At 55.3% G+C, this 26,101-nt stretch overlaps 1 protein-coding gene across 8 annotated transcripts; it reads right to left on the reverse strand.

Annotated features, from left to right (window-relative positions):
• Positions 1-25,396, reverse strand: PCSK9 (proprotein convertase subtilisin/kexin type 9). 8 transcript variants are annotated; one of them, XM_074005923.1, is made up of 13 exons: positions 24,869-25,396; positions 20,887-21,078; positions 18,297-18,420; positions 12,427-12,557; positions 12,051-12,192; positions 8,664-8,860; positions 7,315-7,498; positions 6,615-6,788; positions 6,177-6,325; positions 5,177-5,354; positions 3,304-3,485; positions 1,214-1,455; positions 1-352 (listed from the first exon to the last, which is right to left on the reverse strand). In XM_074005923.1, the coding sequence occupies exons 1-12, from the start codon at positions 25,073-25,075 to the stop codon at positions 1,240-1,242; spliced, it is 2,076 nt and encodes a 691-aa protein (XP_073862024.1). In that variant the 5' UTR covers positions 25,076-25,396; the 3' UTR covers positions 1-352; positions 1,214-1,239. The 8 variants fall into 8 exon arrangements, with proteins under 8 accessions (XP_073862024.1, XP_073862028.1, XP_073862026.1 ...); XM_074005927.1 differs by having other exon boundaries at positions 1-469; XM_074005925.1 differs by having other exon boundaries at positions 1-610.
• Positions 25,397-26,101: the final 705 nt, after the last annotated feature.

Genomic DNA, 26,101 nt, shown 5'->3' on the forward strand with positions numbered 1-26,101 from the left:
TCAGGACAAAGTTTGTTTTTATTTTAAAAAGTCACTATATTAATAAAAATGCTACAAAACCCAGAATAAATATCTTCAAGTTACAAAAGCAAAACAGGTCTAGAAAAGCTGGCTGTAAAAAGGCAACAGAGAGGACAGACCCAAAAGATAAATGTCTGCTTGCTTGGGTGGGGCTGGTGCTCAAGGAGGGACAGTTGTCCCTCTCCTCCCACCATCCCTTAGAAGCATCTCCATCAGGCCACAGTGAATCAGGCCTAGATGATACGGGAAAAGTTCCGTGCCTGCAGGCATCGTTCCACCATCACTCACTGAGCTTCCTGGTCTGTGTTCCCCTTCCCAGCCTCACTGTTACCTGCGGGGTAAAGTAAGAAGAGGCTTGGCTTCAGAGGCAGCCCAATCTGGGTTTCTGGCTCAGTTCCTGCTGTGTGAGCTTGGCAGGCATGCCTCCTCTGGTTCCAGGTTGCTTCCCCTGTAAAGCAGGGGTGCAAATGTGTAGTCTGCTGGGTAGTGGAGCGGGTTGGCTGAGACGGTGCGTGCACCATTGCACACTGCAGAGTCAGTGCTAGGTGACGGCTCCCTGCAGGCCACCCTTGGGTGTTGTTAGCACAGCCTGGCATAGAGCAGAGTAAAGGTCACTCAGGAAAACAAGGCACAGCCCATGACCACCAGGGACGCGTTGATCTCCAGCCTCTGGCTAGATGCCATCCAGAAAGCTGAGCCTCCACTAATCAAGGGAGCCCCAAGGGGCTTCCCCACAGTGAGCTGGAGATGAGGGCCATCAGCATCTTTCACACTCGCCCCCTGACGATGCTTGTCCCTGCTGCCCCTACCACCTCCTCCCCTACCCATGGGAAGAATCCTGCCTCCTTGGTGGAGACGTGAGGACTGAATGCCTGGCACCGAACAAGAGCTCAATAAAAGCCGTTCTGCCCACAGATGTTGGCATGTTGGGAGCAGCTGGCAGCACCAAGCACAGCTCAACCTGTTTCAATGGTGAAATGCCCCACAGTGAGGGAGGGAGCTTCCTGGCACCTCCACCAGGGGAGGGGGGATCCAGAGTGAGTTCTGGGCAAGGAGCCTGCCCCACTCAAGGGCCAGGCCAGCAGCTCCAGGAAGGTGGAAGCATCCCCGTCCCCTCGGGCTAGGCCATGGAGGGCTGAGGGAGGGACAAGTTGGAACCATTTTAAAGCTCAGCCCCAGCCCCTGACCCTACCCAGGCACCATCCTGGGATGGGGCTGTCACTGGAGCTCCTGGGAGGCCTGCACCAGGTGCCGGCTCCGGCAGCAGATGGCAACGGCTGCCACGGCTTCTTCGCTGGTGCTGCCTGTGGTGCTGACGTCCCGGCTCCTGACCACACACGTGTTGTCTACAGCGTAGGCCCCCAGGACATGGGAGGTCCCAGGGAGGGGACTGCAGCCGGTCAGGGTCCAGCCGTCCTCACAGGCCACGATAACCTGCCAGAGCCGAGGAGAAGAAAGCACGGTCCAGCATGGCCCGGGACCCCCACCTACACTTCATTTCTCCCTCCAACATCCCGCTGTGAGGCCAAGGGGCAGATAGCCCTCCTTGGCTCAGAGCCCATTTGAGACACAAACACATATCTCCCACCCCGCACCTCCCGCCCCGGCGGTTCTGCACCATCGATGACCAAACACGTGAGCTCCTGCTTCATGCCTGGTTTGAGGGGCGCGGGGACAGACAGATGCCTACCATGCCAATGCCAAACTCATCTTCCTTCTGAAACTGACGGCCCCACAGCCTGCCCCATCCCACTTAATGGCAACTCCATCTGTCCAGGGGCCCGAGCCTTGGTGCCGTCCTCCCCTTCTCCCACCCATGTCCACCCACCAGGCCTGCAGGCTCCCTTCAGACTCCAGCCTGAGCCCCGCCCCAACGCCTGGACCCTCCACCGCCTCCCTCCAGTCTCCCTGCTTCTGCCCAAGGCCCTTGTCATCTCTTCTCAGCTCAGCAGCTAGGCCACAGTGAGAGGTTCAGATCCAGGCCAGATCACACTCCCCCTAGGCTGGACCCCTGTGTGGCCCCAGCTGACTCCTGACTGTGGCCCTCGGTCTCACCTGACTTGGCCCTGTCCCCTCTGAGGCATCCCCCACCTCGTAACTACTCCCACCTCTGGTTTCCTGGTACTCCCGGGTGCATCCCCACCCCGGGGCCTTTGCTCTGCCTGGAACACATTCCCTGCCTGATGGCCCATTTCCTCCACCTTCTCAGCAAGACCTCTCCTGACTTCTCCCCCACCCCATTCCCTTCCTTGCTATAGTTTTCTCCATCGCATCTTTTCAGTACTCTGTAATTTACTGGTTTGTTTTCTGTCCTCCCCCACTAAAACAGATGCTCCAGGAGGGAGAACAACATGTCTGTCCAGCCTGTATCCCTCCCCAGTGCCCGGAAGAGCACCTGGAACCTCGCAGCCCTCAGTGCACCCAGGGAAAGTGGATCCAAGAACAACACTGTCTTTTGCTATGGAGGAATGCACCATCCAGACCAGAATCAACACAGACTTGCATTTTAAAACCGAGTCTGAGTTCATTTAAGAGCGGACTCCTTAGGGCTGCCTTTGAAGAAGCTCCCACTGGCTTTTAAAAAGGAGAGTTCCAGAGCAACTGTTGGTCATGTCCACACCCAGGTTTCTAGAAGGCCTGGCTCTCACATTCCAGGGCTTGGCACGTGCCTCGCTAATCTCCGCAGGGCCTTTTCTTGCCTTGCTGGTCATGCTAACAACCTTCGGCATGCAGCTCAGGCACCCCCTCTGGGTCATGGCTGAGTGAGCTCTGTGTCCTCACAGCCCAGTGCTGCTCCTGACCCTGAGAACCTCCCAGCAGGTTTGTTAAATAGATCAGAGAGGCCAGGTGCAGTGGCTCATGCCTGTAATCCCAACATTTGGGGAGGCTGAGGCCAGAGGATCGCTTGAGCCCAGGAATTTGAGACCAGCCTGGACAACATAGCAAGACCCCATCTTAGAAAAAAATAGATCAATCAATAAATGCATGCATATTGTATTTCTTTATGGCAAATTTATGCACATTCTACACCAAGTGGAGTGGGGTACTCAGGCAACAAACCTTACTGATCTGGACAAAAGCAAAAACAGACCCAGCCACACACAGATACATACACACACTGTCCACACGATGGCGGAAGCTGCCCACAGCATCTACCCGGCAAACCGCCACCCTGATGCATGGCGGTATGGTGGTGGCACAAACTGACCCAGAAAAGCTGCACAGGAGAGACTCACGCCACCCCACGGCACCCCACCCACCCGTCCTCACAGGCCTCCTCACCTGCTCCTGAGGGGCCGGGATTCCATGCTCCTTGACTTTGCATTCCAGACCTGGGGCATGGCAGCAGGAAGCGTGGATGCTGGCCTCCCTGTGGCCCACACACTGGTTGGGCTGACCTCGTGGCCTCAGCACAGGCGGCTTGTGGGTGCCAAGGTCCTCCACCTCCCAGTGGGAGCTGCAGCCTGGGTCAGAGGAAGGCCAGCTCAGATAGTGAAATGCTGGAATGCTCCGTCTCCAGTGCCCATCCCCATCAGACCTTCTCTCTTTAAAGTGTGAGGCAGGAGCTAGGAAACCCAGAAACAACTCAAAGAAGATAAGAGATGCTGGCCTGAGCATCAGGACTCCTGTGTTCTCAACTCCACTCCTGACCAGCTGTGTGACCATGGGAGAGCCATTCAACCTGAGCCTTAGTTTCTCAGGAAAAACATCATCTCTCCACCCAGAGATGGAGACAGTGAAGCAGGGGCTCTATGGCCTGAGATGCTCAAACTTCCCCCAAACTCCCCATGCAGCCAGCAGGCAGAAGTTCAACGGTAAGCTGGGGTCTGTCTGGACCACCTGGGGATGCCCTCCATGGGCTTAGGAGTCAGACACACGCATTGGCTAAGAAACCGAAAATAGTTATTACTCAGCTACACTGAGGCTCTGTTTACTCATTTGTAAGATGGAAAGAGAAACCGCACCTACTCACAGGGACACTGTGAAGATGACACGTGTGAAGCGCCAGCATGGAGCCTGGCATGTGCTCTGAACATGGTAGGGTCGTGGTTACTAGCATTCTCTATGTCCTAGATGCAAGGGCTCAGGGCAGTCACTCAGCATGTCCAGCCTGCAGTTCCCTTAGCTGCAAAATGGGGCTCTTTGAGGTGTGCCTCATAGAGTCAGATTCCATGACTTCAAACTGACATGTGCCTGTGAGTTCATCGGCTGAGCACTTCCAAAGGGGAGTGTGATTACAGCATGGCGGACTTCCCTCCAAGCCAGGATCCCCGGACCGGATGGAGCCTCTCCCCTGGACAAGGGCACCAGCCACCTGACTACGCTCATCTTTCCTGAACATCCATCCCACATGCCAGCCTGCTGTGCCCAGAGTTAGGTTCTCACCCTCACCTTCCTGTTCCCAAACCCTCAGTGGCCCCCCTGGACATGCTCAGACGAGAATCAACTCTGAGCCTCTTATTCCAGGCAGGAGCTCCACTGTCTTCCCAGACCTCTCACGCTCCACCCAACCAGAACAGCTCAGCCTTGGGGTGCCAGCCCTTGATGCCCCAAGAGTCCCCATCTGTGACTTCCTGCTACCTGCCTGGACATGTTTTCGACACAGGGTAGCCTATCAATAGTTGCCTATACCAGAGACTGGATTTTAAAGCAACAGGTGATGACAATAATAGTAACGATAGCTAGAATCTATATTGTCCAAGCATTAAGCTAAGTGCTTAGCACCCATCATTTCCTCATACAGAGACGTTAAGTAACTTGCTCAGGTCACAGAGCTATCGAGTGGCAGAGTGAAATTCAAACCGAGGTCTGCCCTCCTTTCAGCCCCAGCCGGGGTCCTCTCTCTGGAGCTGCCTCTCCTGAACTGCACCACCTTAGGCAAAGCACCTGCCATGCTCCAGGCCAGTGCCCTATCTCCTCGCAACACAATGAGGCAGGTGATACCTTTTTCCCTCTTATGGAGGAGGAAGCTGAGACCAGAAGTAAGGTCACCTGCCCAGGGTCAAAGGGCATGGAAGTGACAGAACCAGAGTATGGAATGGAAAGTCGGGTTCCAGTCTCATGGATCACACTCATGAGGACCAAGCCTCGAGGGCAGTGGGTGCATAAGGAGAAAGGGAACTCTCCTCACCCCAGGGCAGGCCCAGCCTCCTACCTGTGAGGACGTGGCCCTGCTGATGGCAGTGGACACGGGTCCCCATGCTGGCCCCAGCTGGTGGAGCTGTGTGGACGCTGCAGTTGACCTGGGGTAGCAGGCAGCACCTGGCAATGGCGTAGACACCCTCACCCCCAAAAGCGTTGTGGGCCCGGCAGACCCGCTTGCCCCCTTGGGCCTGAGAGTCAAAGACAGAAATAGGAATCTGCTTTAGAATGGGCTTTGAAAACAGAGAAAGGGACTAGACAGGATCAACTCAAGCACCCTCGTCAGTGTCCCTACCAGGGGCCAGTCAGACCCTGCCCCTAGCCTTCTGGGGACAAGGAGCTCGCTCCTGCCCAAAGTAGACTGTTCTGCCAATGGGCAGCTCTGAATACTCAAAAGTTCTTCCAAACACAGAGTGGTTTCAAAATGGAGATACAGGGAAATCCAAGAGGCCAAAGCAAGGACCCAGCGGGCTCCACCCCACCCACTCTGCCTCCCACACAAGCATTAAGACACCATCTCCCAGGCCAGAAATGCCTGCCCCTCCTCACTCTCCTGACTGGGCACTGCCCTTCCACCAAAATGCTGCGACCAGATGGCATCTGTGCACTACCCTGTAGCATCAACATCAATTCCCCTTTTTTGCTGGTTTGAGATTTCTCAGCTCCCAGAACCATGGAGCACCTGAGTGAGAAGGGCCTAGAGATGGCTGAGTCCAGAGTAGCAGATCCCTGACCCTCACGCTGACACCCATCCAGCACCCATTGAAAATCCATCCAGCACTGTCCTGCAGCCTCTAGGAAATCCTTCTCACTGTGGCTCTCTCCAGCGGCCCCCAGCAGCGTGAGATGAGGAGTGCCCCACTCCTGCTCTGGCCAGCCCTGTAAGCTTACAGAAGAGCTGGAGTGTCGAGGATGGAGGGGCTTGCTGCGGGTCCCTCAGGGCCCAGCACTCACACACACACACACACACACACACACACACACACACACACACACGAAGGAGGGGTAGCCACCTCGATGCGCTCGCCCCGCCGCTTCCCACTCCTGGAGAAACTGGAGCAGCTCAGCAGCTCCTCATCCTGGGCGCAGCGGGCTACGGCTGTGGCCATCCGTGTAGGCCCCGAGTGTGCTGACCACACAGTCCTGCAAAACAGCTGCCAACCTGCAAAAAGTGCCTGGGATGAGGAGGGGGTGCTGGGAGTGAGGGGACCTCCACAAAAATCTTTAGTTCATGGTAGGAGAGAGGAGGGCTTAAAGAACATACTCAACTGTCTCTATAAAAACATGTTATGAAAATATTGCAAAGCCCTTTCAGAGCCCCCTTCTCATTTAATCCTATTTAAGGTGGTGTCATCCTCCTTACACAGACAAGGGAGAGGGGAGAGACTGTCAAGGTCACACAGACCTCCCAAGCCCCAGTCTGGCCTCGCCCACCCTGCCGTCCTGCTTACCTGCCCTGTGGGTGCTGGGGGGCAGGGCGGCCACCAGGTTGGGGGTCAGTACCCGCTGGTCCTCAGGGAACCAGGCCTCATTGATGACATCTTTGGCAGAGAAGTGGATCAGTCTCTGCCTCAACTCGGCCAGAGTGAGCTCCGGCTCGGCAGACAGCATCATGGCTGCAATGCCTGGTACAGGGGTGAATGGTGAAAGATGGTGACGGCCTGACCCTCCTGCCCCAGCAGGGGACTCCTGCCAGTGCACACACGCACACACATACACACAAAAATACGTGCACACACCAGAGACACCAAGCTCTCTTCTAGAAGGTAAGCCGCCTGCAGTCCCTCACACAGTGAGGTAAGACAGCCTTCCGTCACACCTCTAAGCCTTGGTAGTTGCTGTCTTATCGGCCAGGTGGACTCCTATTCATCCATCAAGCTCCAGATCAAATGTCCCTTGTCCAAGAAGCCTTCTCTGACCCTCGGGCTGGGCAGGTGCCTCCTCTGGGCTCCCTCTAATACAGCCCTAACCTCGTGTTCCCACTGTGCACTCGTCTCCCTCATCAGACTGAGTGTCCATGAAGGCACCATCAGGCCTGTCTCATCTCTGGTCCCCCTGCACAGAGCCTGGCACTGGAGGTCCTGGCACAGACCCTGACCGCCAAAGGGCTGTTAGCATCACGGTGGCCAAGGCAGTGGGGTGGTGACTTACCAGCCACGTGGGCAGCAGCCTGCGATGTCCCACTCCGTGACACAAAGCAGGTGCTGCAGTCGCTGGAGGCACCAATGATGTCCTCCCCTGGGGCAAAGAGGTCCACACAGCGGCCAAAGTTGGTCCCCAAAGTCCCCAGGGTCACCGGCTGGTCCTGGGCATTGGTGGCCCCAACTGTGATGACCTGGAAAGGTGAGGAGGTAGGTGGCACAGAAAGGAGCCCAAGAGAGGGGTTGCAGAAGCAAACTGAGGCCTTGCCAGCTGGGCTGAACAACTGCTATACACCTGTTTGGGTCCCATTCAAATGTCCCCTCCTAAGGAAAATCTGACTCCCCAGGCAGAACTCTGGCACCCCTGCCCCGCCCTGGTGCTCCCCTCTGTCCCTACCATAGCCAGGCAGCATTCCCAATGCCCCTGTGGAGTTTACATTCTAGTGAGGGAGATAGGAAACTACTCGGTGTATCAGGTGGCTCTAAGTGCCACGGGGGGAGACTGAGAGGGCAAGGCAGAGATGTGTTGGGCTTTGTTTGCTTGATGCCTTTAAATTGGGCTGCCAGGGAAGCCTCCGAGGCCAGGGAGGATCTGGGTTACCGCTGTCAGGTATGCTTCTGCTCCGCAATCCCCACCCACAACGCGCGCGCGCACACACACAGACTTGAAGTTCCAGACTTGAAGTGGAACAAGATTCTCTCCCCTAGATACCCGCAGTGACCTGACACTGGAGGAGTGGTGGTCACAGGAGGGACGGTCACTGCCCCCCAGCTCCTCAGGGCCGAGGCTCCGTGTCTGTGTCCCGGCAGCCACACTGCACGGCCCTGCGGCACTCTCTCTGGATGTCCCTCGGGTGAGGTCTGAGCCCTCAACTGTTCCCATTCACATTAGCCTTGCTCAAGTGGTCAGTCATGCAGCTGCGGAGGCATCTGGATAGTGGGGCCTAAGAATATTGGGCGGGCCCTAAGAATATTGGGCGGGCCCTAAGAATATTGGGCGGGCCCTAAGAATATTGGGCGGGCCCTAAGACTATTGGGCAGAGGACGCAGGGCCTGGGGAGGGAGATGGGGAGGGGGCGGCTACCAGGAGACCCTCAAGAGGGAGAGTGGCCAGGACGGGGTGTGGGGGCGTGGCTTCGTGGGCGCCGCTACGTGGGGGCGTGGCGGGGTCACTGCTGTTCAGACTCTGGGATGATGGAGGCTCGAGGCTATTCCTCCCCAGCCTCCCGCATGGCGGGGGGGCTCTGACGACTCCTTCCAAAGCCAGAAGGGTTCAGCCTCCAGGAACGTGCTGCAAGAAGCCCACGAGGCCTGCCTGCCCTTTGCTCCCCGTCTTGGGGCAGCAGCCTCAGCACCTACCTCGGGAGCCGAGGCTGGGGAGTAGAGGCAGGCATCGTCCCGGAAGTTGCCGGCAGCGGTGACCAGCACGACCCCAGCCCTCGCCAGGCGCTGGCAGGCGGCGTTGAAGACCCGGCTGTACCCACCCGCCAGGGGCAGCAGCACAACCAGTGGCCCCACGGGCTGGACCAGCTGGCTTTTCCGAATAAACTCCAGGCCTGGGAGGAACAAACCTAGGTCACCCCCTGGGGAGAACTGTTCCCCATTCCCAGCCCCTCCCTTACAGGCACAGAGTGATGGTTAATTTTGGGGATCAACTTGGTGACCTGATGTTTGGTCAGAAGCCAGTGGAAATGCTGCTGCGAAAATATTTTTTAGATGTGACTAACATTTAAATCAGGAGACTGAGTAAGGCAGGTTACTCTCCGTAACGTGGGTGGGCCTCATCTAATCAGTTGAAGGCCTGCAGAGAACACACTGAGGCCTCCCAGGGAAGAAGGAATTCTACTCCAGGCCTGCCTTAGGACTTAATACTGCAACATCAAATTCTGCAGGAATTGCCTGGCCTGCCCTGTGGATTTCAGACTTGCCAGCCCCCAGGGTCACATGAGCCAATTCCTTGAAACTCTTAATATATACATCCTACTGGCTCTGCTTCTCTGCGGAACCTTGACCAATAGAAACTGGAAGATATTAGCAATTACCTCAGCAATCAAACTAGCCAACCCCGGCCCTTCTGTGTGCCTGGCTCTAAGTGTCTGAATATATGAACTCAGGGGATCCTCACAATAACCTTATTATCCCTTTCCAGGAAACGGAGGCACCGAGAGGATGAGCCTCAGAGGAATGAGAAGGGCGCCCTGCCCCACCCAACTTCTCCCTGCCACTCTCTGAGGCCTGGCTCAGATGCCCCTCCACCGTGGCCACAAGTGTTGAACCCACACAAACTTGAACAGAGTCTTGGCTGCCCACTCACCAGCTGTGTGACGGGTGACCCCACTCTCTATGAAACAGGGACAGCTGCTCCCAGGATTGTCTGAAGAATTAAAAGACTCCACGCCCAGGACCCCCCCATACCATAACTCCCCACCTTTGAGGGTGTGGTTCCCTCTGGCCTCAGTGGCACTACATCCCCCATTTTGGTGTAGACCATGATCTACCTCATGCTACTGTCACCAGTGACAGCTCTTTTTTTTTTTTTTTTTTTTTTTTTGAGACGGAGTCTCGCTCTCTTGCCCAGGCTGGAGTGCAGTGGCGAGATCTCGACTCACTGCAAGCTCCGCCTCCTGGGTTCACGCCATTCTCCTGCCTCAGCCTCCTGAGTAGCTGGAACTACAGGCCCCCGCCACCACACCTGGCTAATTTTTTGTAGTTTTAGTAGAGACGGGGTTTCACCAGGATGGTCTCGATCTCCTGACCTCATGATCTGCCAGCCTCAGCCTCCCAAAGTGCTAAGATTACACGTGTGAGCCACCACACCCAGCCACCAGTAACAGTTCTAACCCTTTGCCAGCCTGTGAGCTCTGGCCCAGTGGCCTGGAGACTGGGAGCCTAACTCAGCTCTGGCCCTGATGTGCAAGGGGACCTGGAACTGACAGTTTCTCCCCTGTCAAATGGGGTGTGGGAGCCTTCCAGATCCTGGTCTCTGAGATTTCTCCAGGAGCTGTGGCCAAGGATGGAGCTGGAATCTCACAGCCATGCTCCTCCTAGAAGACAGCTAGTGAGGACCCTCACACCACGGAGGAAGGGAGCGGAGTGGCACTGAGTGTGGAGGTGAAGAACAACAGCCACATTTACAGCTGCTGGTTATGTATTTATTTATTTATTTTTGAGATGGAGTCTTGCTGTGTCACCCAGGTTGGATTGCAGTGGCACAATCTCGGCTCACTGCAACCTCCACCTCCTGGGTTCAAGTGATTCTCCTGCCTCAGCCCCCAAGTAGCTGGAATTACAGGCACCCACCACCACGCCTGGCTAATTTTTGTATTTTTAGTAGAGATGGGGTTTCACCATGTTGGCCAGGCTGGTCTCGAACTCCTAACCTCAGGTGATCTGCCCACCTCGGCCTCCCAAAGTGCTGGGATTACAGGCGTGAGCCACCACACCCAGCCTGCAGCTGCTAGTTATTAAGCACCTGCTGTGTGCTTATCTGTGTGCTCAGACTCGACACACAATCACCTGCTTACAGAGGAGGAAATGGCAGCGCCAAGGAAGGCAGTAGTGACTGTCGAGCCCCTGCCCCGTGCCAGGTCATGCAGTAAGGGCTTCCCATACACTGACTGGGATGCCAAAGAAGGGACTTCTCCAGGAAGTCCTCCAGAGGCCAGAGCACCAGGCCTGGGGAAGGCCTTTCTGGGAAGGAACAGCCTCCCCTCCACACACTGACCTTCAGGAACTGGCCTGACTGAGCCGAGGTCAGTCAATAAAGGGGTGGGACAGGCACAAGGGGTCACCTGATGGGGCCGAAGGTTATTGATTCTTGCCTTTAAAACTGAACATCAAAACCTGTACTCTGTAGGAAAGTCTCAGGGCAGACACAGGGAAGACTCCTGGGCCCCCTCAGCCTTTCAAACGGACCCATGGGCTGCTTCCGCTAGCTCCAGAGCCAGTGTTTGACCCTGGGGCCTGGGGCCTGCAGTGGAAGTCAAGCTGCTGCCCAGAGCTGGCACCTTTCCCAGTGACATCATCCGCTTGAGCTGTGTGACCCTGGGCAATCACCTCCCCTCTCTGGACTGGTTTCATCAACTGTTCAGCAGCTATGGCAAGGCCAGCCCCAGGGCATGTTGTACAGAGGCCTTGCTCAGTGGCCACAGGAGGAAGTCAGTAAGGGAGAGCACCCTCCCTCTTCTCTGTCCACAGGCCCCCGGAGTCCTAGTTCTCAGCTGGACTTCACAGGGGGGCCGCCAGATGGACTAAATATCGTCATAGTCTAGAAAAAGTCCTCTGCCAGTTCCTCCACCACATCTGCCTGGCCAGTGTGACCTGCAGGGCCAGTCATGCAAGCAAGTGAGTCCTCTGGTCTCAGAAGTATGCAAGCAGAAGATAGAAGAAGTTTGCTTAGATCACCTCGAGTCCCTCCACATTGAAGATAACATCACAAAAGACACAAAGATGTCAGCAGGTTTGAAAAGGGGAGCAGTGTGGAATTGTGGAAAGGTCACTGACCCAGGGTCAAGTCTGCACTCCTTGGGCTACCTGCATAACCCTCTTGGGGCCTGGGTTTCTTCATCTGCACTCGTGGTCACTGGGGACCCTGCCAGCTTTGGCACTCTGGTTCTCTGGCTCTGCGGCAGAGGCTGCCACAGCATTCTTGGTTAGGAGACTAGCTCTCCCTGGGCCCAGCCCAAGCCACTTCCCAGGCCAGGTCCAGATGGAGAGAGACCAGCGCTGTCTGGGGCCATCACTCACCTATGAGGGTGCCGCTGACCGTGCCCTTCCCTTGGCAGTTGAGCACGCGCAGGCTACGCAGGCCGGCGCCCTTGGCCACGCCGGCATCCCGGCCGCTGACCACCCCTGCCAGGTGGGTGCCATGGCTGTCACACTTGCTGGCCTGCTCAGCCAACACAAGGACCACATAAGAAAGACCCCCCCCACCCCATAACAAATCAGCAAGTGGCTGGATGGATGAACACCCTTCCCACAACTGATGGCAGGGAGGGGACAGTGACAGCTGGGGACTGTAGCCCAGCAGTACAGCTGCAACACTCTTGGACGGAAGTCCCCACCCACCTCCAGGATGGGGATATGGGCAGAGGCAGCCCTCCCACCAGAGGGCCGTGCTTACCTGTCTGTGGAAGCGGGTCCCGTCCTCCTCGGGCACACTCTCGAAGTCGGTGACCATGACCCTGCCCTCGATTTCCCGGTGGTCACTCTGTATGCTGGTGTCTAGGAGATACACCTCCACCAGGCTGCCTCCTTCTTTCCAAGGTGACATTTGTGGGAGAGGAGGGAATGAGCATGAAGTCAACCTTATAGTTAACACACAGAAACTGTGGAGTACATCCCAGGCACTGGTGAAAGCACCTTAAATATATTCACTCATTGAACCTCCAAAAAAATCCTCGCACGCTAGATCCTATTCTATATTTCATAGACAAGGAAAGGGAGGCCTAGAGGGGGCAGATAACTGTCCAAGGCCATCAGCTGGCAATGCTACTGCCAGGAAGGACCCAAGTCATCCTGCTCCTTCATATTAATATCAATATCCAACAATAATATGAATGTTCAAGAAATAATATCATAGTGTAAAATAAAGCCCCTATTATAGCTTTTCACAGCTCACCGAGTCTGCGAGAAAGACAACATGATTTAAAGACTCAAAGAATAACAGTGATGTCTGGCCGCCTGCGCTGGTCGGCTCATTTTAGAGACAGGAAGCTGCAGCTCGGACAGGATGTGTGTCTGGGCCTCCTGACTCCAGGTCCAAGCATTCTGCACTCCACAAGCTACCAGAAGGGCTCACAGGGGCTGCTTCCACCTCACACGAGTCACGGCCTCAGAGAAAACAGTCACCGAGAGCCTACCCTATACCTAATTGGATCAGTTTGGATTCTCCAAGAAGCCGGCACTGGGGTAAAAGCTGCAAGAGACTCACTGAGGGAGTTGCCTGTGCAGGACAAAGATTGGGGTGTAGGAGAAAGTAGGGAGAGCTCACAGATGCAAGGCAGGTCCAGCCCACTGGGCGGAGACGGGGGGGAGGAAGAAGGGAAGCAAGGAAGGAAGCACCTCCGCTCCAGTGCGGGTCTCAGAAACTCTCAGCCAGGCCAAAGGAAGACTTCAGGCAGGTTGCTGCTAGAAGAGTCCTGCGCCAGCGGAAATGGCCTGGCCCTGGAACCCCTGCAGCCAGGAGAAGCAGGGCCTCAGGTGGAACCAGATGGTAGCCCTCTGGGCTGTCAATCAACCTGCTCCTGCCCCAGGGTCTCCTGAGTCTTCTGAAGTGCCATCTGAACAGCACCTCTGTGTCCCCGGCAGTGATCCTCCAAATATGCTGCGGAGTAGAGATTCTCATCTCAGGACAGGTGAGCAACTACGGGAGGCTCAGGGAGTGTCGTCGCTTCTTATGGCTTCGGTAACAAATTCCCAGACTCAGCAACGAAGGCTCCAGGGAGAACCCTGCCTCACGTCTTCCGGCTTCTGGTAGCTGCTGATGCTCCCTGGCTTGTGGTCACATTTCTCCAATCTCTGCCTCTGTCTCCAAGTGGCCCCTCCTGTGTGTCTCAAATCTCCCTCCGCCTTTCGCTCATAAAGACACATCACCGGACTTACAGCCCACCGCATAATCCAGATGATGTCATCTTGAGATGCTTAATTACATCTACAAGGACCTTTTCTCCAAATAAGGTCCGGCTCACAGGCTCTGTCTGGGTGTGTGTATCTGTGGGGGCCACTATTTAGCCCACTACAGAGCAATTCAGTGGCTGCTCTGAGATCCCACACTAATTTCAGGCAAGGTCAGCTCCCAGTCCTACATCCTCCCACCCACCCACTGTGGCAGTAGGGCTGGGCCCAGTCCGAACTGTGAGTCCCCAGCCTGCACAGACACTATTCGCCCTGCCCTATGGCCTCCAGTCTCAGCAGGACGCTCCACTGATCAGTGCCCATGCGCACTTCGGTTACTTCTGTAGCATGCTGGGCAGGTCCTCGGCAGTCTGCCTGTCCTCCCAGGCTGCGGGATGAGGCAGAGTCCTTGCTCTCCGAGTGTGTTAGGAGCTTTCACTCATCAGTAGGCATCTACCACGTGCCCGGTGCTGCACTGGGAAGGGGTAGTTGAGAGCACTGTGAGCTCCGACCTGAAGACATGTGGAGACCAAAGGGTGCTGGTCACCCTAGAGGAACCACTAGATATTGAACTGGGCTATGGAATGTCGGAGGGGCAGACACATGACAAGGCCAGCAAGGTGGGCAGAGGCCAGATGGTGCCAGGCCCATAGGCCATGCTCGGTCTGCTCCTAGCAGAGGCCCCGAGCTGGCTACAGGGGATACAGGTGCTTAGGAAGCAGCCCAAGGTTCTCCCTCAGAGCTTCCAGGCTGACGGTACAACTGGATACATTGGCAGACAGCCCAGGGGATACAGGCTCATCTAGAAGACAGCACAGAAGCTGCTTCCCCACCTGGACATAAGCCACACAACGCACATCAAGCCAAAGGCCTGCTGGGCAGGATTCCAGTCCATGCTGCTCGTCGTGTGTGAGGAGGGAACTGAGGCCGCAGCTGAGTTAGCCCAGGTGACAATCCTTTCTGGTCCCACCTGTGCTTGGGACCACCATCTGCTCCAGGAGCTGTACTTGGGGTCCGCTGCAAGATGATGTGACCACTGTGAGGTCACATCCCTGGGCCTGGGGTGTGGCCCCAGCACAGCCCCACACCTTCTAAATACAGGCAGTTCCTGCCCGCTGACACCAGCGCACTCTCCTGCTGGGACAGGGTCAGGAGGCTGCAAGCATGGCCAGCAGAGGGCAGGCGGGCCTGGCGAAGGGGCAGCTCTTGGTAAGACACTGCCAGGAGAGAGGCTGTAAGCCTGGAACGCCCACCCAGGGCCCACAGCCCCACCATGGCCTCTACAGCTGGAGGGAAAGCACAAGCCAAAGCCCCCACAGGAACATCCTTGGGCTTCCTTCCAGTGGAAAGGGTTTCAGCTCGGACAGGACACAGGGCCTCTGGGGCCCTTCCTAGGCCCCCCTCTATCCTCCAAACCCCTGGGTGAGGCAGAGGCTGCTAGTTCCGTGTGACAGTGTGGCAAGGTGGCCTCAAGAAAAGCCACCACTCTCAGGGGCAAAGAGGCCTTGGAGTGGCCTCTTCCAGCCTCTAGGTTGGTACAGAAAGCTCTGCGGCCTCTGGCAGGTGGGAGCCCAGTCCTGCTTGCATACCTCCAGAGCAGGGAGCTCATTAGCTCTCACCAGGCAGCCCTGCCATGCGCCTGAGAAGCTCAGACTGTGGCCGAGTTCTTCCTTTCACATCTGCCCTGGAGGTCACCCAGGCCCTGCTGGTCTCACCAGCCTCAGTCCCTTCTGTACAGGCTACACTCCCTCGTGCCTCACAGCTTCAGTCCATGTTCATTCCTCTGCTTGGACACTGTCCCCTTGGCCTGGTTAATAATGCCCCCGTGGGTCTTGGCTGGAACAGCGCTTCCTCCAGGAAGCCTTTCCTGATCCTTCTGCCGGATACACAGGCTCACAGTTGCCTGCACTCCTTCAGAGCTCTCAGCCTATCCGGAACTAATTTGTGTCGATAGCATTTGTTTAAGGAATGGATTAATCTTCTGGATACACTGTTGGGGAAAGAGACCACGTCCATTTCATTCACCTTTGCATCCCCAGCACCTAATACGGTGCCTGGCACACAGTGGGTGCTCAAGACGTTATTGTTGAATGGTAAGAAAAGAAAAATGCAGGGCTAAAATCACAGCACCTCACTCAATACCTGACAGAGAAATGCATGCTATAGCAATAACTCATTTAACCCTCCTAACAGCCCCCCAGAGCGAGGCTTACTATTCCCTCGCTTTTGCAGAGGAACCTAGGAACCTGAGGATCAGAGAGGGTGAGTGATGTGTGCAGGGTCACACAGTTAAGAGTGCAGAGTCTGGGTTTGAGGGCGGCAGCCAGCTCCAGGGCCCATGCCTGTGGCCTCCCCATGAATGAAGAGGCTGCTGCTGGGCCCAGCCAGCCTGCCCCATGCCAGCACAACAGCTCCAGGAGGACATCCTCCAGCCAAGCCCTTGATGTGACTCCAGAAGGGGTTCCACACCCCTGCCTGCCATTCCTGCCACTTCCCACAGACACTCGGGGGAAGTGGGGAGGGGGACAATCCATGGGCATCCTATGGGGAGGAAAGGGCCCCACGTCTGCTTCTGGCCCAAGGGAGAGGAGGGAATGGTGGCTGCCAAAGGGTACACTCACATCTTAACCCGCACCGCCTGTGGCTGTGACCTTATTTGGAAAAAGGGTCCTTGCAGATGTGGTTACGGTTCTCCACATGAGATCATCCTGGATGATCCAGTTGGCCCCAAATCCAACAACAAGTGTCCTTATGAGACAATGAAGAGGAGAGAGACACAGAGAAGGCTGTGTGAAGACAGAGGCTGGGATGGGTGTGCTGCCGCTGTTGGGACACAGAAGAGACAAGAGAAGCTTCTCCCTGGAGCTCCCGGGGAGAACGTGGTCCTGCCAACACTGATTCAGGCTTCTGGCCTCCAGTACTGCAGAGAATCAATTTGTTCCAACAAGGGGGTGGTAGTTTGTCACAGCAGTGCTAGGAAACTAACTTAGAGGGCAAGATCTTCTTGGTCTTCTGCCTGGACTGGGGCCTCTGTGACCCTCTGCCAGTGTCCCTCTCAGTCTCTGATATTAGCCTGCTCCGGGAGGTCCCTGAGGCGCCAATGTGGAGTGCAGGGGGCTCCAGGAATCCACAGAAGAGGTCCCACCTGGTTGGAAAGGAACAGGCTCCTCCTACAGAGGAGCTGTCCTCTCCCTGGCCACAGGCTGCCCAGGTCAGGTCAGCACACATGACCAACCAGGCCCCTCGCTTCTGCTGCTGCCACCCTTGCCAGAGGATGTCCCCCGCACAAACCCTATCTCCACCTCCTGCCCACCAGCTCTGATCTGTTGCAATGGCAGCAACTCAGACATATGCAAGGTCATACAGTATGCAAAGTCACACAGAAGCCCCCAACTTTTCACTTCCAAAAGCATCTGCACACCCTTCAACTCACTGGAGTCTCACAGCAACCTGTGAGAAGGACAGGGACAGGGTTATGTGCCCATTTTACAGACAAGAAAGACAAGGCTAATAGAACGAAGTGGCTTCCCAAGACCCCACGAGAACCGGTAAGGGGTGGAAGCTGAGTTCACCCCAAGCTCTGCGTCCTGGCACCATGTTGCACGGACCCACCACATTGCATTGTCTCTGCACTGAGCTGCAGACCTCACACCATGGGCACCTCAAACTTAACACAGTCCAACTAGAACCCTTCATCCTCTCCTCAGGCCAGGTGCATCTAGAGTCTTCCCTGACTGAATTGCCACCTGCAAGGAATTGCCACCTGCAAGGCCCTGCTAGAATGCAGACTGTTTTCCATGGCTACTCCTCCTCCCTCCCTCCCACAGTCAGGCCACACCAGGCAGAGGGAACAGTGGAAGGAAAGGCCTAGAGGGAAGACACAAAGTGGGCCATGCAGGGAGATCCAGAAAGCCAAACAGAGCTGGAGGCAGTGAGAGCAGCAAAACAGGAAGCTAGGCAGGGGCATCCCAGTCCGGGTTGTGTCTGTCCCATTAAGGGGTCTGGTCCAGTCTGCAGGGCACTGGGAGTTATAGAGGTCTGGGGAGGGGCCCTAGGTAGAGTCACCATCAGATGAACCCTCCTTCTAAGGTAAGTGCAGCCTGCTGGGCCATTCCAAATGGAGAGAAGAGGAAAACAAGAGACAAGGAGGAAAAGAGGATCATTTAAGGCAAGACTTTTGCATTTGTGGAGCTACAGGAAGGCAGGCAGTGGGGGCTGCAGGGGTTGGGGATGGGACAGAAAAAAAGGGGTCAGTGGAGGTGCTGAGTCCCAAAGCCCCCCAAGAAGTGGAAACCACTGGCAGGGAGGCAAGGCCAGAGCAGAGCAAATGGATTCAGCTCAGGTGTGAAGGGGCAGCGCACAGATGGGGGGTCTTACTGGGGGGCTGGTATTCATCCGCCCGGTACCGTGCAGGAGTAATTCGCTCCAGGTTCCATGGGATGCTCTGGGCGAAGACAGAGGAGTCCTCCTCGATGTAGTCGACATGGGGCAACTTCAGGGCCTGCAGAAGCCAGAGAGGTTGGGGGACTCTGCTTAAGCCATCTGGACAGCAGCAAACACAGCCACAGCCTGGCCTCACCTGATCACACCTGTCCCCATATCCCAGCCCAGCAGCCTCCCACCTTGTCCCGGCAGACTCCCTCCTGGTGCCCCGGAGGACAGACTAGGAGCCTGAGTTTTCTCACTCATTGATCAGGCTGGGAGCCTAGCACTCCCATATCCCTGCAACAAGGCCTAGCACAAAGGATTCCTTTTAGGAAGGATTCTGGACTTGACATCTTGTCTGGGAGCCAGGCTGTGCTAAGGCTCTGGGCAGGATGGACACAGAGTGAAGCTCAGGCCCTGGACACTATGCCTAAATCATGACATAACAGCACTGGCAATTCGGTTTGTCCCCCAGTCTATTCCCCAGCCTTCTCCAGCCTGCTCAGTGCAAACTGCAGCACCAGCTCCCTTGCAAAGCCTCCATTTAGGCTCAGCCAATGGGAGGCACCAGCAGGAGTTAGAGGGACAAGAGTGCATCTGCAGCTGGGCGCGGTGGCTCACGCCTGTAATCCCAGCACTTTGGGAGGCCGAGGTGGGGGATCACCTGAGGTCGAGAGTTCGAGACCAGCCTGGCCAACATGGTGAAACTCCATCTCTATTAAAAATACAAAAATTAGCTGGGCATGGTGGCACACACCTGTAGTCCCAGCTACTCAGGAGGCTGAGGCATGAAAATTGCTTGAACCCGGGAGGCAGAGGTTGCAGTGAGCTGACATGGCACCACTGCACTCCAGCCTGGGCAACAGAAACTCAAAAACAAAAACAAAAACAAAAAACTGTGCATCTGCCCCACTCCCTCCCTACCTCCTGACTCCCTGCGCATGGCAGCGGTGAACTCTCAGGTGACTCCCCACGGGCAGCCTCTCCTCCGTGCCACCAGCTCCAATTGGGCAGAGGGAAAACTATTCCCTCTCCTTACCCTTCAGACCTAAGTGGTAACAGCTTCCAGGTGACAACTAGTCCCTGGATGCCTTGGTATCCCCAGAGGCTTCTTAACCTGCCCCCACTTTGGCGAGTTTCTATACCTAGCATCTGCTGAATGCTTCACAACCTCATTTAGTCCTTAAATGAATGTTCCCATTATTATAACTGGTTTACAGATAGGGGAATGAGGCTCAGAGAGGTGAAGGCATTTGCCCAGGGTTAAACAACTAATAAGGGGCTGGGTGGGACTCAAACCCAGGCTGGTAGGATGCCCAGTTTGAAGCCCAGGTCTCAATGGCAAATGCCTGCAGCTTTCCGCTTGGCTTCTGCTTGGCCTACTCTCCTCTGAGCAGCTGCCCTGGCCTGTGGGGCTTGTGCCTGTCATCTGGTGCTATACGGGTACCTTCTTCGTCTCGCCCCACTGCTGAGCACATTGTCCCATAGTCAGCTGTACTGGCTGGCAGTCACTGATCAGTCTCTCCTTCTGAACTGTAAGCTCGAGGGAAAGGCCTGGGCTGTGTCATCTTCGCCTCTGCAGCACACAGTAGGCGCTTGGTAAATGTGTGTTGAGCAGACTGATGGAAGGCATTGACTTGTCAGTCTCCTCTACTTAGACTACAGGTTCCTAAGGCAGGGACCCTATCAATCCCTGTCATGGTCCCACAGGCCTTGGTATGAGGTCGCTGTTCAGCCACGGGATGCTGAGCTGATTAACCCGTGGAGCAGCAGTACAGTGCAGCTAGGAGACCCAAGTCCAGACTCTGACCCTGCCCATTACATGCTGTGTGACCTTGGGCAAGACCCTGGGCCTCACTGTCTGCAGGAGGCTGAAAAGCACCCCCTGCCATGTGGAGAATCAGTGTGAAAATGACACACGCTCTCATCAAGTGACAGGCCAGGAAAAGAGGTGGGCTAGAAGGTGGGGCAGAAGCAAAAACAAGAAGGTTTTTTTTTAAGATTTGAAGCATTAGGGCCAGGGTGAGGAGAATACCCAGTCCCCTTTCTGCCTCTCCACCAAAGATGTGACATCCAGGAGGGAGGAGGGCCACCCTGTCCTAAAGTAGGGTCTTTACTCTGATAGCAGCAGCCTCAAAGAAATTGTAGACCCTTGAGTCATGCTTTTTTATAAAATGACTCAGGCTCCATTGAACATCCCAGGGCCTTGTCCCTAAAGGTTTCCATAGGTAGCAGATGCATTGGCATAAGAATGGCTGGCAGGCAGACCACTGAGTTTGATCCAGGTCCTACCCCTAGCTGTCTGTGTGGTCCCCTCTGAACTTTCAAATGAAGATGGACATACCACTGGGGCATGGCCAGGCTTAAAGGGAATTCCATACAGAAAGCCAGTGGTTACTGTGCTTGGTACCCAATAAGTGCTCAATACATACTTGCTGTCCCCTTCTGATTTTCAGCAATAGGCCTACTGAGCACAGTCCCCAGTGTATATGCAGTGGCCCAGCCCTATCAGGAAGTGCCATTCCCAGAAAGGGTGGCTCACCAGCTCCAGCAGGTCGCCACTCATCTTCACCAGGAAGCCAGGAAGAAGGTGATGGAAGACATGCAGGATCTTGGTGAGGTATCCCCGGCGGGCAGCTTGGGCCTGCAGGCGGCGGGCAGTGCGCTCTGACTGCGAGCGGTGGGTCTCCTCCTTCAGCACCACCACGTAGGTGCCGGGCAGCCTCCACGGATCCTGGCCCCGTGCAAGGAGGAACATGATGACGTGGAAGAAACCCAGCAAACCCTATGTGTACTTTATCTCACCCCTACTTACAAATTAGAATTACAACAAAAGAGGCACAACAGAGTGTAGTAAGTGATAAAGAAGTTACCAAATGCGGACCCAAAAGCAAATTAAAAAACGCATATAGGCCAACTATTATTATTCACATAGTTATATAACACTTTCAAATGTGCCAGTCAGGCAAAAATGGGAACCATGGGCCGCACTCGACAAGAGGTTTTCCTCTGTACCTGCAGCCAGCTCTCTATGGGCCTGGTTACCCGTGGCGGCCCTGCCCAAAGGCCACCTCCTCCCCCCTGCCCCAATCAGAATAAACTGAGGGGAAAATCTCATGGCTTTGGAGCCAGGAAACCGTGGACCTGAATTCCAGCTCTAATATTTACTGGTTGTGTGGCCATGAGCAAGTCACTCAACCTCTCTGGGCCTCAGATATCTCCGCTGTATTGTGGAGACCATAGTACGTATGACACAGGCCTGCTGGGAAGGTCAAGAGTGACGGTTGTAGAAATCTCCCATCCAGATGCTCTACAAATGCAGGCGGAAGGGATGACTAAGTGAGCAAAGACAACACTTCTTAAAGAGAGAGAAGAGTCAGGGCCACTGTCTTAGTCCTTTTGTGTTGCTATATAAAGGAATACCTGAAGGTGGGTAATTTATAAGGAAAAGGGATTTATTCAGCTCATGGCTCTGCAAGCTCTCCAAGAAGCATGGCACCAGCATCTGCTTCTGGTGAGGGCCTTAAGCTGCTTCCCCTGATGGCAGAAGGTGAAGGGGAGCCTACATGTGCAGAGATCTATCACATGGCAAGAGAAGAAGCAAGAGAGAAGAGAGGGAGGTACCAAGCTCTTTTTAATAACCAGCCTTCAAGGGAAATCATAGAGGGAGAATCTAGTCATTATCACAAGGATGGCACCAAGCCTTTCATGGGGGTTCCTCCCCCACGACCCAAACACCCCCCATTAGGCCCCACTTCCAACACCGGGGACCACATTTCCACATGAGATTTGGAGGGGACAAACTATAGCAGCCACGATCTGCAGGTGATTTGTTTGGTTTTAGCCCTCGTCTGCTCCAGCTGCTCTCAGGCAGACACACCTGCTCAAGAACCTTCACTGGCTCCCCACAGCCTCATGGATCAAGTCCAAACTCCATGCTCCTCCTTGGCCCCTACCTCAACCTACCTTTGCAGCCTCACCACCCACATCTCTGTATATATGCATCTGGGACTCCAGTCAGAGTAGAACAGAGTTCACCCCCTTTACCCTAAGCCTTAGGGCCAAATCGGTTTTGAACCTCAGAACTTGTTTGGATTTTAGAAAGACAGTAGTGGGCAATCAGAGAGCCTGCTTGGAGGAATCTGGAGCTGCATATGTAATCTATGCAGCAAAATACATGAATACACATATTCACACAACTAGATTAAAAATAATCTCATGTCAGTTCACGTCAGATGCTACCATCAAATAAATCACAGAAAAACCTTTTGGTTTTCAGAACATTTTACATTTCAGAAGGTGGATAAAGAACTGTGGAGCCTGGGCGCAGTGGCTCACAACTGTAATTCCAGCACTTTGGGAGACCAAGGCGGACAAATCAGTGGATCTGAGGAGGTCAGGAGTTCAAGACCAGCCTGACCAGCATGGTGAAACCCCGTCTCTACTAAAAATACAAAAATTAGCCGGGTGTGGTGGCAGGCGCCTGTAATCCCAGCTTCTTGGGAGGCTGAGGCAGGAGAATCACTTGAACCTGGGAGGTGGAGGTTGCAGTGAGCTGAGACTGCACCATTGCACCCCAGCCTGGGCAACAAGAGCAAAACTCCATCTCAAAAAAAGAAAAAGAACTGTGGACATGTGCTCCTTATCCTCCACCTCTGGTTTTCCCAGCTCTGTGCCTTTGTTCATGGTACCTCCTAATCCTAGAATAAAATTCTCCTGACATCGTCATCGCTGAACTCCTACTAATGCTTCAAAGATTCATCTAAAAATGCCTTCCGCTAAATAAAAATCGAATGAATTGGGAGAGTACTCTGTGCAGTGGAATGTGAGTTCTGGAAACCCAGTTCTAATGCACCTGGGGTGACCTCCTCTCTCTGAGCCTCAGTTTCTCATGACTAAAACAAAAGGATTGGTCTAAAAATTCTTTTCTGCTTGCCAAAAAATATTTTCATTCTAAATTCGACTCCCACAGAATATCCATTGAATGAATGAATAAATAAACTTGAGGAGGCTCCTGTTCCAAATTTCCACCAGAGAAGAAACATCCTCAAGGGCTTGGTTCAGGTGGTCATACAGCCTCTGCTTACTCACCTCTCAGGATGGGGTACTCACTATTTCCAGAACAGTCGTTTTGGAGCAGTGGTAACTTGAAGCGCCTTTTCTTATCCTGGCCACAACCCCACAACATCCCTCTAGAAAGTCAAAGGCTCAGGGAACAAGGAAGAGGACTATACTGAGCTGAGTAAGGACCTGCCATCCTGCCACCCAGAACACTCAGACGGGGCAGGCAGCTGTGAGTGGCAGAATTTTCCCCTCTGCCCCAGGAGCTGTAGTTTGGAGCAAAGACAATGTCACCAACAGGTCACGCTGCAGACAGGGGCAAAACTGCAAGTGATCCCTCCCTGGACTTGCATGAGTGAGGTCACTCATGGTCAACAGAACTTTCCCTTCATCTCCCCATCTGCTGCCACTGAGCCCTTAGGGAGGATTGTCACTTCCTTTTTAAAGACTAGGCAATGGAGGCTCAAGGATAAGTGGCTTGTCAAGCACCACAGCTAGTGAGAGGAAGCCATCATTCAACCCCAGATCTGACTCCAAGCTGGGGGACACAGAACCTCAGCCAAGTCCTGGGCTGATAATACTTAGAAAAAACTAGTGACCCCGCCCCGGGAAGAAGCTTCCCACAGCCTGAGGGCCAGATGCTGGCAGAGTCGTTGAGAAAACTCGCCTCACCCTCGGTCGGTCCGCAGACAGCCAGGTGGGCTGAGGCGCCGGGCTCAACTGCGGGGTCCCAGTACCAGGCGCGCCACCTCCTGCTCCAGAGCACCAAGGGCCCTTCCCTGCCTGAGTCCTAAAGGACACCAATGGGCCTCGAGAATAACTCCGCCCCTTCTCCCCTGCCCCTTCAGCTGGTTCTTTTCTTCAATTGAAACAGATGGAATACTACAGCATAAGTTCTGTGTCGTAAAGAAATTGCCTCGCGCTCCCAGCATCTGCAGTCCTTCCCACCCCGCTCCTGTCTTGGGTAGGGCCTTCTCTCCAGGCCCTCCATCCTCCGCTGCCCATATTTCCCAAACCGAATCGGAACCCACTATAATGGCAAGCCCACTTCCTCTGTGTCTGGTGCGTTCCCAGTGCTTTCCAGGCATTCACTTCTTCACCCACCTGTGCCGCGGCGAGGCGGAAAGTCTGAAATCTGGGCAGGAGACCCTGGCAGTGCTCTGCCCGCCCTCCCTCAGCCTCGCAGTCTCCCAACCCCGCGAGCCTTCCCACTGAATAGCGCAGCCGCACGCCCCCGCAAGTCCCCGAAAGGCCGGCCGTCCCCGCTCTCCACCGCGCTCCCCACGACCCGTCCTCCCACGCCGCCTTGCCTGCAGTCCCCAAGATCGTGCCAAGCGAAGAGCCCTCGGAGACCTGCACCCCACTTCCTCTCTTAAATGGGGGGAAACTGAGACCCGAGAGGAAACAGCATCGCACCGTCCCGGCTGCGGGTTCCCCCAGGCCTGCCACCCCTCCGCCCGCACCTTGGCGCAGCGGTGGAAGGTGGCTGTGGCTCCGTGCTCGGGTGCGTCGGCCAGGCCGTCCTCCTCGGAACGCAAGGCTAGCACCAGCTCCTCGTAGTCGCCGTCCTCGTCCTCCTGCGCACGGGCGCCAGCGGGACCCAGGAGCAGGAGCAGCAGCAGTGGCAGCGACAGAGGCCACCAGGACCGCCTGGAGCTGACGGTACCCATCAGGGCCAGGGGAGAGGTTGCCGTCCTGATGAGGAGACCTAGAGGCCGTGCACGGTCCACGCGGGCGGCGCCTTGAGCCTTACGGTGGGGAGGACTGTGCAGGAGCTGGAGTTCAGGCTCAGGGCGCGCGAAGGGGCGCGCGGAATCCTGGCTGGGAGCTGGGAGCCGCCGCTGCAACGACACGTCCCGGCCCGCCTGAGACAGTCTCACTGCCTGGCTCACTCCTCCAGGCTCGGACCCTGAACTGAGCGGCGGCGCCCTCCTGCAACCACGAGCGCCTCGACGCCGCTGCGGAAACCTTCTAGGGTGTGGGTGCTTGACGCCTGGGGCCCGCAGATCACGCCACCAGAGCCCCATCGGACGATCCTATCTGATTAAACATTAACGGAACCCCCGGACTGGAGGATCAGGTTTCGGCCTCGCCCTCCCCAAACAGCGTCAGATTACGTGCAGAGGGAAGAAAAAACTCCCAAATTCTAACTGGGCTGGAAGGCGGGTCGGCGCTCTAGAGGCACCTCCTCTCCCGCCTCTCACCCTGCGTGGGATGCCAGACTCCGAGTTCTGCCCAGCCCACCTTTTCAGTGTTTCCTGGGTCCACCTTGTCACCTGCTGACCAGTGAGACTTCTGAATCAATCCTACTATGGACTCCTCCCTGCCCACCGAATTCTTTCCACCGACCTTAACCTGGCAACCTTCTAAACTTATCTTGGACCCCCGCCGGCCTCTGCTCTTTATGCACCCTGCACACTGACCTTACCGACTAGCTGTTCCTTGAAGATACTGCTTGCTTTTGATGCCCAGCCTCCATGCGTTTCACGGGATTTATACTGCAAAGATTCAGGTTTTAAGTTTGCAAAGATGTCATATAGGTACATTCAGAATTCTATGGTAGGCACAAGCTCAGCGTTCCAGAAGATTCAATTTGCAAAGATTCCTTTTACACACCATGTTCAAGAACTCAACTGGACAAGCATCCAGTAAACACCTATTGTGTACTAGGCAGGAGGATGAAAAGGGGAAAGAGA

Source organism: Macaca fascicularis, chromosome 1, assembly GCF_037993035.2.
Source record: "Macaca fascicularis isolate 582-1 chromosome 1, T2T-MFA8v1.1".
NCBI lineage: Eukaryota > Metazoa > Chordata > Mammalia > Primates > Cercopithecidae > Macaca > Macaca fascicularis.